We start from the raw sequence: 12,044 nt of genomic DNA on the forward strand, positions 1-12,044 counted from the left end.
TACAGGAGCGGAGAGTGTGCAGTTCAGAAAAGCTGGTGGTGGAGGGAAGGTTCCATCTGTCTCAGGTAGTGAAGCAGCCATTGAAATCAAGTATGTTATGTTGAGCTGGATGTTGTGCCACAGGGTGGTCTACTTTGCTCGTGGCCACATCCTGCTGGACAGCTGGTTGGTAGTCATACTAACATAAAAGGCTGTGCAATGATTGCAGCAGAGCTGGCAAATGACGTGGCTGCTTTCACAGGTGGCTCACCCCCTGATGGGGTTGAGATTGGGAGTGGCATGGGGATAGACTATGCTGTTGGTCGACAGAACACTACTTTAGGAGGGGTGGGAAGTATCATGGGTAGGATGCCCCTCATTTCAGGGCATGGTGATAGGCAATCAGAGCATTGTCAAAGGATGTGATTCAGTTGTTCCATTCTGGGGTGGTACTGGGTGAAAAGAGTTGGAAGTGTGAAGGGAAATGGCACAGGAGATCTGTTCGCGAACTAGGTCTGGGGATAGTGCCTGTCTGTGAAGGCCATGGTGAGACCTTTAGTGTACTAAGCAACAGAGTTCTTGTCAATGCAGATGGCCATCCCCAGGTGGCCAGGCTATAAGAGAGGGTTTTTTGGTGTGAAAGGGATGACAACTGTCGAAGTGTATGTACTATTGGTGGTTGGAGGGTTTAGTGTGAACAGAGTTGTGGATGAAGCCACCAGAGAGGAGGAGGTCAACATCTAGGAAGGTGGGATGTTGGTGTATAGGGAGGTGGCGTCAACAGTGACAAGTAGGTATCCAGGAGGTAAAGGGGAGGGGATGGTGCAGTGTTGGTGAGGGAAGTGATTGCTATTTTTGACATGAGATTCTGGGTGACGGGCGATTGATTGGAGGTGGTGTTCAGTGAGAGCCGAAATTCTTTCAGTGGAGTTACAATAATCAGCCGCAGCGGGGCATCCGCGGTTGTTGTGTTTGTGGATTTTGGAGAGCATGGAGAATGTGGGTGTGCAGGGTGTCATAGAGCTGAGGAGTGAGAAGGATTCAGGGGAGAGGTTCTGGGAAGGGCAAAAGGCCTTAAGCAGGGATTGAAGGTTAGTGGATTTCTGGGATGAGATCACTCTGGTAGAGCTTGTAGATGGAGGAGTCAGATATTTGGGGGAGGCCTTCTGCCAGGTAGCCACTGTGATTCATAACAACAGCGCTTGTCTACAACTTAATGTATCTTCTTTATAGTAAGTAGCTATCTATCTTTTCCTACATTGTTGATATTCCTACCTGGAGTTTCCATTGTTTCACAAAAATTTCAGTACTATCTGAAATTTGATCTGTATCTATCTTTTCATCATATTTTCCAGATACGACTGGAACAACTCATTAGTTGTTCCTTTATCTATCGCTTCTGTCAGTGGAAGACGTAGAATGTAATAACAGTGATATGGAAAGAATAGATTGCTGCTCGCTACATAGTGTGGCAGACAAGACACAATGAAAATTACAATTAGATATTATTCTTCTATCATACGTCAGACATTTGCAACAAAACTGTCACACGTTTACTCAAGCACAGCTCTCTCTCTCTCTCTCTCTCTCTCTCTCTCTCTCTCTCTCACAACACACACACACACACACACACACACACACACACACACACACAAGGCCACTGTCATCTCCATGTGCTAAGACTTGATTGCAACTACATGTGCAGTGTGGAGTGATCTTTGTTAGGGTGGGTGAAGAAGAGGCATGGTGTGGGGAGGGGAGTAACAGCAGGCAGAGGAGGGGGCCGGGGGTGGGGGAGATGTTAGTGCTGCCTGTGGGAGCATGCACACATGCACAGAGACTATGCAGGTGCACTTGCGGGATATAAGGTGTGTGATTATGGGAATGAAGTCTGTGTTGCAGGGAGAATTCCCACCTGCTCCATTTAGAAGACCCAGTGTATTTGATATAAGGAAATATAATATACAAAGGGACATTACACGTTTAGGCAGCTACCCAAATGTGGATATTTCCCATAATTGCTTACTCAACAGTATTTGTATGACTTGACTTCCTTGCATATGTTTCAGTCTTGCTAGTAAAAATTGTGTGGTTGAATAGTTTTAAATTAGTGACTTCTGCTTTAAAGATACATGCCACCATGGAAGTATAGCAACCTGAAAACTGTTAACACGGGAAGAAAATTTTCTGACAATGCATAGCCTTATTGTTTCACCAACTATATGTCAGTGTTTTGTATTGCTTATAAAGTCGGAACATGATTGAGAAGCAGTACTTTCCTTTTCAAATCCTTGACAGAAACTTTTCATAAACAGACTTTCAGTTTGTTGTTTTAACTACTTTTAGTTTTTTGTGGAGCTGAAATTGGATTACAAAAGTAGCTTGCATCTTTTTAAAATATGAGAGTATTAACTATATATATTTTTGTTTCAGTTTGCAGTTCATTGGGCACAGCAAGGGAAGAAAGTTCTTCATATCTCGGTGAGACGGTACTCTCGAATTCCACCACAGATTCATGGCCTGTGCAGTCCAGGAACTGAAGTTTTTAGCTTAATTAGATTTGTGTAAGTTAAAGAGCAAATATTGTTTCTGTAGTTGTTGTCTTCATTCTGAAGCCTGGTTTGATGCAGCTCTCCATTCTACTCTATCGTGTGCAAGCCTCTCCATCTCCGAGTAACTACTGCAACCTGCATCCTTCTGACTCTGCTTCCTGTATTCATCTGTTGGTCTCCCTATACGATTTTTACTCTCCACGCTTCCCTCCAGTACTAAATTGGTAATCTTGTGATGTCTCAGAAAATGTCCTACCAAGTGATCCCTTCTTCTAGTCAGGTTGCGCCCTAAATTTCTTTTCCCTCAGTTCTATTCAGTACCTCCTCATTAGTTACATGATCTACCCATCTAATCTTCAGTATTATTCTGTAGCACCAAATTTCAAAAGCTTCTATTCTCTTCTTGTCCAAACTATTTATTGTCCACATTTCACTTCCATATTTGGCTACACTCCATACAAATTCTTTTAAAAAGGACTTCCTGACACTTAAAACTATACCCGATTTTAACAAATTTCTCTCCTTCTTAAACAGCTTTCTTGCCATTTCCAGTCCACATTTTACATCCTCTCTACTTCAGCCATCATCAGTTATTTCACTGCCCAAACAGCAAAACTCATCTACTACTTTAAGTGTCTCATTTCCTAATCTAATTTCATCAGCATTATCTGATTTGATTCGACTGCATTCCATTATCCTTGTTTTGCTTTTGTTGATGTTCATCTTATATCATCCTTTTGCAACACTGTCAATGCTGCTCAACTGGTCTTCAAGGCCTTTGCTTCCTCTGAGAGAATTACAATGTCATTGGCAAACCTCATAGTTTTTATTTCTTCTTCCTAGATTTTAGTTCCTACTTCAATTTTTTGTTTCCTTTCCTGCTTGCTCAAGACACAGATTGAATAACATCAGGGACAGGCTACAACCCTGTCTCGTTCTCTTCTTGAACACTGCTCCCCTTTCATGCCCCTTGACTCTTATAACTGCCATCTGGTTTCTGTACAAATTGTAAATTGCCTTTTGCTCCCTGTATTTTACCCCTGCCACCTTTAGAATTTGAAAGAGAATATTCCAGTCAGCATAGCCAAAAGCTTTCTCTAAGTCTACAAATGCTGTAAACATAGTACCAGTTTTTCTGTCCTTCTGTAAAGAATTCTTGTTAGTGTTTTGAAACCAATAGTTCGGCCATTTTTCACATATGCCTGCACCTGCTTTCTTTGGAATTGGAATTGGACGTATCACCTGCCTTATATATCTTGAAGAGTTTTGTCAAGGCTGCCTCTCCAAAGGCTCTCAATAGTCCAAATGGAATTTTGTCTACTCCCAGGGCCACGTTTCGACTTAGCTTTTACAGTGCCCTGTCATAGTCTTCGCACAGTATTGTATCTCACATCTGATCATCTACATCCTTTTCCAGTTCCATAATATTGCCCTTTAGTACATCTCCCTTTTGTATACCCTCTGTATACTCCTTCCACATTCCTGTTTTTACCTTCTTTGCTTAGGGCTGGTTTTCCCACTGAACTCTAGAAATACTTACAGGTAGCTCTCATTTCTCCAAAGGCCTCTTCAATTTTCCTGTAGGTGGCGTCTGTCTTTCCCCTAGTGATGTATGCTTCAAAATCTTCACTTTTGTACTCTAGCTTTTTGTATGTAGCCCTTTTACACATCCTGTCAATCTCATTTTGTAGGTGTTTGTATTCCCTTGCTCCTGCTTTATTTACTGCATTTTTTATTACCTCCCTTCATCAGTTAAATTCTGTATCTTTCATGTTGCCCAATGATTTCTACTAATCCTCACATTTTTTTATGTACTTGATCCTCTGTGCTGCCTTCAGTATGTCATCTCTCAAAGCTACCCATTCTTATTCCACTGTATTCCTATACCCTGTTCTCATCAGTCATTCCCTAATGTTCTGTCTGAAGCTCTCTACAACCTCTACAATGTCAGAAACGACAGATTGCTACGTATTGTAAAGAAGACAGGTCAAGTTGCAGACAGGCACAATGAAAAGACACTTACTTGAAGTTTTCGACCACAGCCTTCATCAGTAATGGGAGAGGCACACCATTCACACACACACACACACACACACACACACACACACACAACCAGGCACACCTCACGCACACATGACTGCCAACTCTTGCATCTCGGGCCAGAATGCAACTATCACATGTGATGAAGGCAGCAATATGGTGGGGGTGACAAAGGTGAAGGGATAGTAGTGTGTTGGTGGGGAGAGAGACGAACACTGTCTGATGGAGTGTGCAGTGACTATACTGCCAAAATGTGCAATGTTAGGAGTTTGTGGGGGCAGGGAGATGGAGAAAAAAGGAGAGTAGCAGGAAGAAGAAGGTGTGTGTGTGTGTGTGTGTGTGTGTGTGTGTGTGTGTGTGTGTGTGTGTGTGTGTGTGTGTGGGGCAGAGGGTGGGAAACAATGAGGGTGGGAGACAAGAATGGGGAGATGATAGGACAGACGGGGTGAATACTGTTGGGTGGAGGATGTAGGTACAGTGTTTTACCATAGGTTGAGGCCGGGATAATTACAGCAGCGTAGAATGCTTTTTAAGAATAACTCACATCTGTGCAGTTCAGAAAAGCTGGCGGCAGAGGGTAGGATCCAGATGGCTCGGGTAGTGAAGCAGCCATTGAAATCAAATGTGTTATGTTGAGCTGCATGTTGTGCCACATGGTGGTCTACTTTGCTCTTGGCCACAGTTTGGTGGTAGGTGTTCATGCTGGTGGACAGCTGGTTGGTAGTCATACTAATATAAATAGCTGTGCAATGACTGCAGCAGAGCTGGTAAATGACATGGTTGCTTTCACAGGTGGCTCGGCCCCTGATGGGGTAGGATAAACATATGACACGACTGGTGTAGCAAGTGTTGGGTTGGTGAATTGTGCAGGTCTTGCATCTGGGCCTTTTACAGGGATATGACCCATGTGGCAAGGGCTTGGGATTGGGAGTTGAGTGACAGAACACTACTTTGAGGGGGTGGGAAGTACTCGGGTAGGATGTGTATTTCAGGACCTAATGATAGGCAGTCAGAGCACTGGTGAAGGATGTTGTTCAGCCCTTCCATTCTGGGGTGGTACTTGGTGTAAATCGGAGACTTCTTTGTGGCTGGTTCTTGAGAGTGGTGGGAGAGTTGGAAGGGTGAAGGGAAATGGCACAGGAGATCTGGGGATAGTGCCTGTCTGTGAAGGCCATGGTGAGACCCATAGTGTACAGAGCACTACAGATAGCCACCCCCAGGTGGCCGGGCTATAAGAGAGGGTTTTTTTGGTGTGAAAGGGATGACAACTGTCAAAGTGTAGATACTGTTGGTGGTTGGAGGGTTTAGTGTGAACAGAGGTGCAGATGAAGCCATAAGAGAGGAGGTGATCAACATCTAGGAAGGTGGCTTGCTGGATTGAGGAGGACCATATGAAGCAGATGGGAGAGGAGCTGTTGAGGTTGTGAAGAAATGAAGCCAGGGTGTTGTGGCCCTGAGTCAGATCATGAAGATATTATCAATGAACATTAACAGGATTTGGGAGGCTAGAAAGGTCTCCTCTAGATGTCCAAATATTGGGTTGGCATGGGAGGGTGCTGTGCTGTGGATTTGTTTGTGTATTTTCCCTTCAAAGGAAAAGTGTTTGTGGGTTAGTATAAAGTTAGTAAGGTGTATGAAGAAAGAGGTAGTGGCTTTGGTGTCTGAAGGATGTTGGGAAAGTTGGTTTCAATAGTGGTTAAGACCATGGGTGTGAGGGATGTTGGTGTATAGGAAGGTGGCGTCAACAGTGACAGGTCGGTATCCAGGAGGTAAAGGGGAGAGGCTGGTGGAGTGTTGGTGAAGGAAGTGATTGCTATTTTTGACATGATAGTCTGGGTGATGGGCAATTGTTTGGAGGTGTTGTTCAGTGAGAGCCAAAAGTCTTTCAGTGGAGTTACAATAATCAGCCACAGTGGGGCACCCGCAGTTGTGTTTATGGATTTTGGGGAGCATGGAGAATGTGGATGTGCAGGGTGTCATAGGGCTGAGGAGTGAAAAGGATTCAGGGGAGAGGTTCTGGGAAGGGCGGAAGGCCTTAAGCAGGGATTGAAGTTTAGTGGATTTCTGGGATGAGATCACTCTGGCAGAGCTTGTAGATGGAGGAGTCAGATAATTGGGGGAGGTCTTCTGCCAGGTAGCCACTGCGATTCATAACAGCAGTGCTTGTCTACAACGTAATGTGTCTTCTTTATAGTAAGTAGCTATCTATCTTTTCCTACATTGTTGATATTCCTACCTGGAGTTTCCATTGTTTCACTAAAAGTTCGGCACTATCTGAAGTTTGATCTGTATCTATCTTTCCACCCTATTTTCCAGGTATGACTGGAACAGCTCATTAGCTGTTCCTTTATCTAACACTTCTGTCAATGGAAGATGTAGAATGTAATAACAATGATATGAAAGAATAGATTGCTGCTCACCACATAGTGACAGACAAGACACAATGAAAACTACAATTAGATATTATTCATCTGTCTTACATCAGACATATGCAACAAAACTCGCAGGGTCATTCCATATCAAATCACCCAATAAAAAATAAATTTTACACCCACCTCCTTAGATTTTCATGAAATTTGGCTCAAATGGTTCTAATACCATCCTGACAACACCTGCATTTTTTTTGCTGTATCTCTTACAGTTTTTTTTTTTATAAATTTTTAAAGTTTTTATGTTTTGCGTTTTCTGAACCTTCGGAAATGGTCAGTTTAATTTGTATTCAAAACTTTAAATTTGCTTATCTTAAAAACTCTTTTAGATAACATCATGAATTTTTGCAGCAAGTTTATTTATTATACATATTTGAATATAAAAATGATGCTATTAAAATATATTAATATTTTCTATGAAAAAAATATATGTATATTTTTCTTTTTTTTTTTAACGGATGTTTTGTTTTATAAGAATTGCAATATCTAGAGTCTCAGACCTGATAGAATGCTCAAATTTGTTTTAATTTACTCTTAAACATATAGGCTACTTGATAAAACAAAATAATGATGGCTTTTTAACATGTTTATTAATTATAGTAGATTACATTAGAATTATGTACAAAGATAGTTTACTTACGACACTTATGTATAACCCAACTGATTGCTTGAAACATTGAATTTTTTGAGTAATTTTGTCTTTTTAATAAACATTAATGCTGATTCAAACTGTTTTTCCACTTCATCCAAGAGCTTTCAGTTCTTTTGATGCAGTCTTTTTTGAAGTAACACATTCTCCCAGTGCCGCTTGATTGAGGTGCGTCTACTACACAGACTATGTGCTCCAAAGGCACTATGCAGGAATCTTCTCTTTCAGGCCAATAAAATGATGCAGCTGGTCCTGAAGGATGTAGAAATAGAATTTCTGCATCTTCTTCATCATTGAATATTGTTTTTACCAGTCCAAAGTACCAGTTACCATCATAATTTGCAGCCACAGAGTTATTTATGGATGGTTCAACACGAACCCAATCAGAAGAAGAATGGGAAGAAAAGACTAAGGAGGGTTTTACACTATCTGTAGTCCTTCTAATTTCAAGGTTGTTTGTTGGAAGTGGTTTGAAGTTATGAAAACTTCTTGTTCCAGGAATGGTTCGGGTTGCTGAAAAACGTTTTTCTAGTTTTAACCGTAGCAAATCAGCTTCTTTTTTGTCAATAAAGTGAAAATGAATGTTTTCAATATTTTTTTCACAAAACTCATACACATCGATTGCTGTCATTATTTGTTCTTTGTCTGAAAGCTGTAGACTGGCTTTCCTTAAAATTCTTTTAATAGTTCCTCCTAGGCCATCACAAATTGACTTCCCATGACTTGTTGCAAAAAAAGAGTGTTGGGCCTTCAAATTAAAGTCTCTCAAGTGTTCAGTCAAATTTTTAAAACTGTTTCTATTTTTGTACTGCCCAGCACAACCATCTGTAAAGTAGTGAACTGAGTCAATGTCAGTATGATGTAATGACAGCCACTTTGTAATTTCTTTTTGTACAAAGTTAACAAAACCAGTGTCATGTTCTTGGTCATCACTAATAAAACAGTGGTTGGAAACAAAAACATTGTTTTCCTCATTTCTTAGAAAAACTCCAACTGGGTGTAGAGTACAACCACCTCTATTCCAGTGGTAACTTTGGATCTCATTTTGTATAACAAAGGAATAATTTTCACTGAAATCCATCACAATAATTGCTGTTTTGGGTGGTGGGTCTTCTTTCAATCTTTTAAAGGCTGCTGATTGGGATTTTGCTATAAACGAGTGTGGGGTGAGCTTTTCCAATGACCTAACCAATAAAGAAATGTAGTCTTCAACACTGACAGACTGTTTGATCATTTCTGCCCTGTCTGTGTTAACCCACTGACTGATTACAATTTCTTCTTCTAAATCATAATATTCACTTAGTTTTTCAGTTAAACACTCTGTTAGTGCAGTATTTGCAGGACAGCTGTTGCAATGATGTAGCATGCAGTTTTGGTTTTCTGTGTTGCACACAAGCATCTTAATTAGGTCTTTATAAGATTCTTCAATTTTCACAGCATCCAGTAATAGTTTAACATTCTGGTGGATACTGCATACACATACAGTGTGTGTGCCTGCAGCACCAGCAAGGATACACCATTTAGGTCTCAAGAAACAAAATTTTGAAAATCCTACTTCTACCTCGGGATTCTCCCATTTGAAAGAATAATAGAGTTCTCTCAAGTTACACAAAATGAGTCTTTTTTGCATGTACACATTTTTTTGAACGCTTACTTTGTCTTTTGTTCCAGGTAGCACTCTGGAACTTTCATCCTTTTCGTAAAAATCTGTTACAAGTCTTACTGTATTTTCAGAAAGAGTTTTACCTTTTTTTGGACCAGGAGTTTCCAAAATACCCATTTCAGATTTTAGCTTTCTAGCTTGTCGCACCATGTACTCACTCACATTAAATTCTTTCATCACTTTATTTCGAGTCCAAGAATCTGGAGCCAAGGTCAGAATCTGGATTTTTCTGGACCTCCCAACAGATGAAATCTTCTCTTTCATAAGAGAAATCATTACATCAAAATCCTTTGCTTTCTCAACCACACTTTTATCTTCTTCGTCATCATCAGAACTTGGTGCATCATATTTTAATGCTTTTGAAACCGCCTTTTTTGCAGTCTTTTCAATACTGCTAACCTTCCTTTTAAAATAAGACCCTTTACTTTGTTCTGACAAGCCATGAAGCTTTATCGGTGTTAAACCTAAATAATCAAGAGCAATGTTTGTTTGTGCGAGGGATTCATTTCTGGATTCCAATGATTCTAATTCAACCATGACTTCATCATCTGTTTCACTTTCAGTGACTTCAACTCTTAATTTTTCCTCACAAAAGTTACGGCATGTTGAGCAAAGCTTTTGTCCAGGTTTTATGCTAATATTTTTTGTCAGTAATTGCTTAGAAAGATTCAAGCCTACACTTCTCAACGATTTTTTGATGGGCTTTTTGTGTTTTTTTTAGTGGGTCTACACATGTTGTTTGATACTTTTCAAAAACATTTAAAAAGTAGTAGCTGTGGTGTGAACGTATATTCTTAAGTTCACACAGATTAATTCCAGATCGTAAGTGGATCAAATCTTTTTCTTCCTCACTCAATTCTGATACCAGTTGTAACTTTTTTGAAGGTGTGTAGGTTGTTTGGAAACAGTCAGATTTTTTAAATAACCCTACACTACAGGTTTGAATATCTGACATACTGATTTCACTTTTGGTCTGATTACTGTTCTGGTTACTTTTATAGGATATTGGAAGAGAGTCTCTGTAAACTAAGTAACAGTACTTACTGAGAGTTCGAATAAACTTAATAAAATACCATCCAAGCACTATTTAATACTGTAATAATTTTTTACTTCAAAACACAGGAGTAACAAAACAAAATCCAAGTGTACATTGTTACTCCAAGAAGACAAAAACTTATTTTCGGTGTCTAAGTCACTTGGTATTTTTTATTTTTAAAATATAATTAATATTATTTTAAAAATTAGATAACTATTAAACAGGTTAAAAAGCCAACATAATTTTTCTTTTATCTAATAGCCTATACAATTAAGAATATTTTAAAACAAATTTGAGCTTTCTATCAGGTCTGAGACTCTAGATATTGCAGTTTTTGTAAAACTAAACATCCGTTAGCTAAAAAAATAAATAAAAAACTTGTAAATTTTTTTCATTTGGAAGATTTTAATATATCTTTATGGTAATTTTTTTTAACATTTAGATATAATACACAAACTTATTCCAAAAGTTCATACTGATATCTTGAGTATTCTTTAATATACAAATTTTTTTAGTTGTGAGGAAACGTTTGTTACAATTTCCGACTGCTGAAACAACGCCAAATCTAAAAACTTTAAAAATTTATAAAAAAAAAAAACTATAAGAGATAGAGCAAAAAAATTTTACAAGTGCTTTCAGGATGATAAAAGAAGTAATTGTACCAACTTTCATCAAAATCTGACATGGTTGGTGTCAAGGCCTGCGTGACTTGACATGGAATGACCCCGCATACATTTACTGAGTGTCGAAGTACGGGTACTATTGGCGGTTGGTTGGAGTAGTATGAACAAAGGTGTGGATGGAGCCATCAGAGAGGATGTGGCCAACATCTAGGAAGGTGGCTTGCTGGATTGAGGAGGGCCACGTGAAGCAGATGGGGGAGGAGCTGTTCAGGTTATGAAGAAATGAAGACAGTGTCTTGTGGCTCCAAGTCCAGATCATGAACCTGTACCAGTTTAGGGGTTTAGTGTTTTGGGAAACTAGGAATGTCTCTTCTAGATGGCCCATAAAAAAGTTCGCATTGGAGGGTGCCATACTGTTGCCTGCAGCTGTGCCATGAATTTGTTTATATACCTTTGCTTCAAATGAGTAGTAGTTGTGGGTTAGGATAATGTTAGTAAGTGATATGAGGAATGAGATAGTGGGTTTGGAGTGTGAAGGACATGGGGAACCGTAGTGTTCAGTAGCTGTGAGGCCATGGGCATGAGGGATGCTGTTGTATAGGGATGTGGTGTCGACAGTGATCGGTAGGAATCCAGGAGGTAATGGGGTGGGGATGGTGAGGAATTGGTGAAGGAAGTGGTTGGTGGTTTTGACATGGAAGGCAAGATTACGGGTAACTGGTTGGAGGTGTTGGTCAATGAGGGCTGAAATTTTTTCAGTGGAACACAATAACCAGCCACTGTGGGGTGTCCAGTATTGTTGGGTTTGTAGATTTTGGGGAGCGTGTAGAAGGTGGGTGTGTGAGGTTTCATAGGGGTGAGGAGGGTCCAAATATTGGGTTGGCATGGGAGGGTGCTGTGCTGTGGATTTGTTTGTGTATTTTCCCTTCAAAGGAAAAGTGTTTGTGGGTTAGTATAAAGTTAGTAAGGTGTATGAAGAAAGAGGTAGTGGCTTTGGTGTCTGAAGGATGTTGGGAAAGTTGGTTTCAATAGTGGTTAAGACCATGGGTGTGAGGGATGTTGGTGTATAGGAA

The 12,044-nt window shown here is 40.1% G+C and overlaps 1 protein-coding gene across 3 annotated transcripts in view; it reads left to right on the top strand.

Moving 5' to 3' along the window:
* The window catches only part of LOC124796261, a 53,071-nt gene that overhangs the window by 2,776 nt on the left and 38,251 nt on the right, over positions 1 to 12,044 (top strand). For 2 of the 3 annotated variants that reach the window (XM_047260368.1, XM_047260369.1), the window contains one exon: positions 2,413 to 2,543. In XM_047260368.1, the coding sequence (XP_047116324.1) occupies positions 2,413 to 2,543 (131 nt within the window). The remainder of the gene's footprint in view (positions 1 to 2,412; positions 2,544 to 12,044) is intronic. The other variant, XM_047260370.1, reaches the window with a different exon arrangement.

Source organism: Schistocerca piceifrons, chromosome 4, assembly GCF_021461385.2.
Source record: "Schistocerca piceifrons isolate TAMUIC-IGC-003096 chromosome 4, iqSchPice1.1, whole genome shotgun sequence".
NCBI lineage: Eukaryota > Metazoa > Arthropoda > Insecta > Orthoptera > Acrididae > Schistocerca > Schistocerca piceifrons.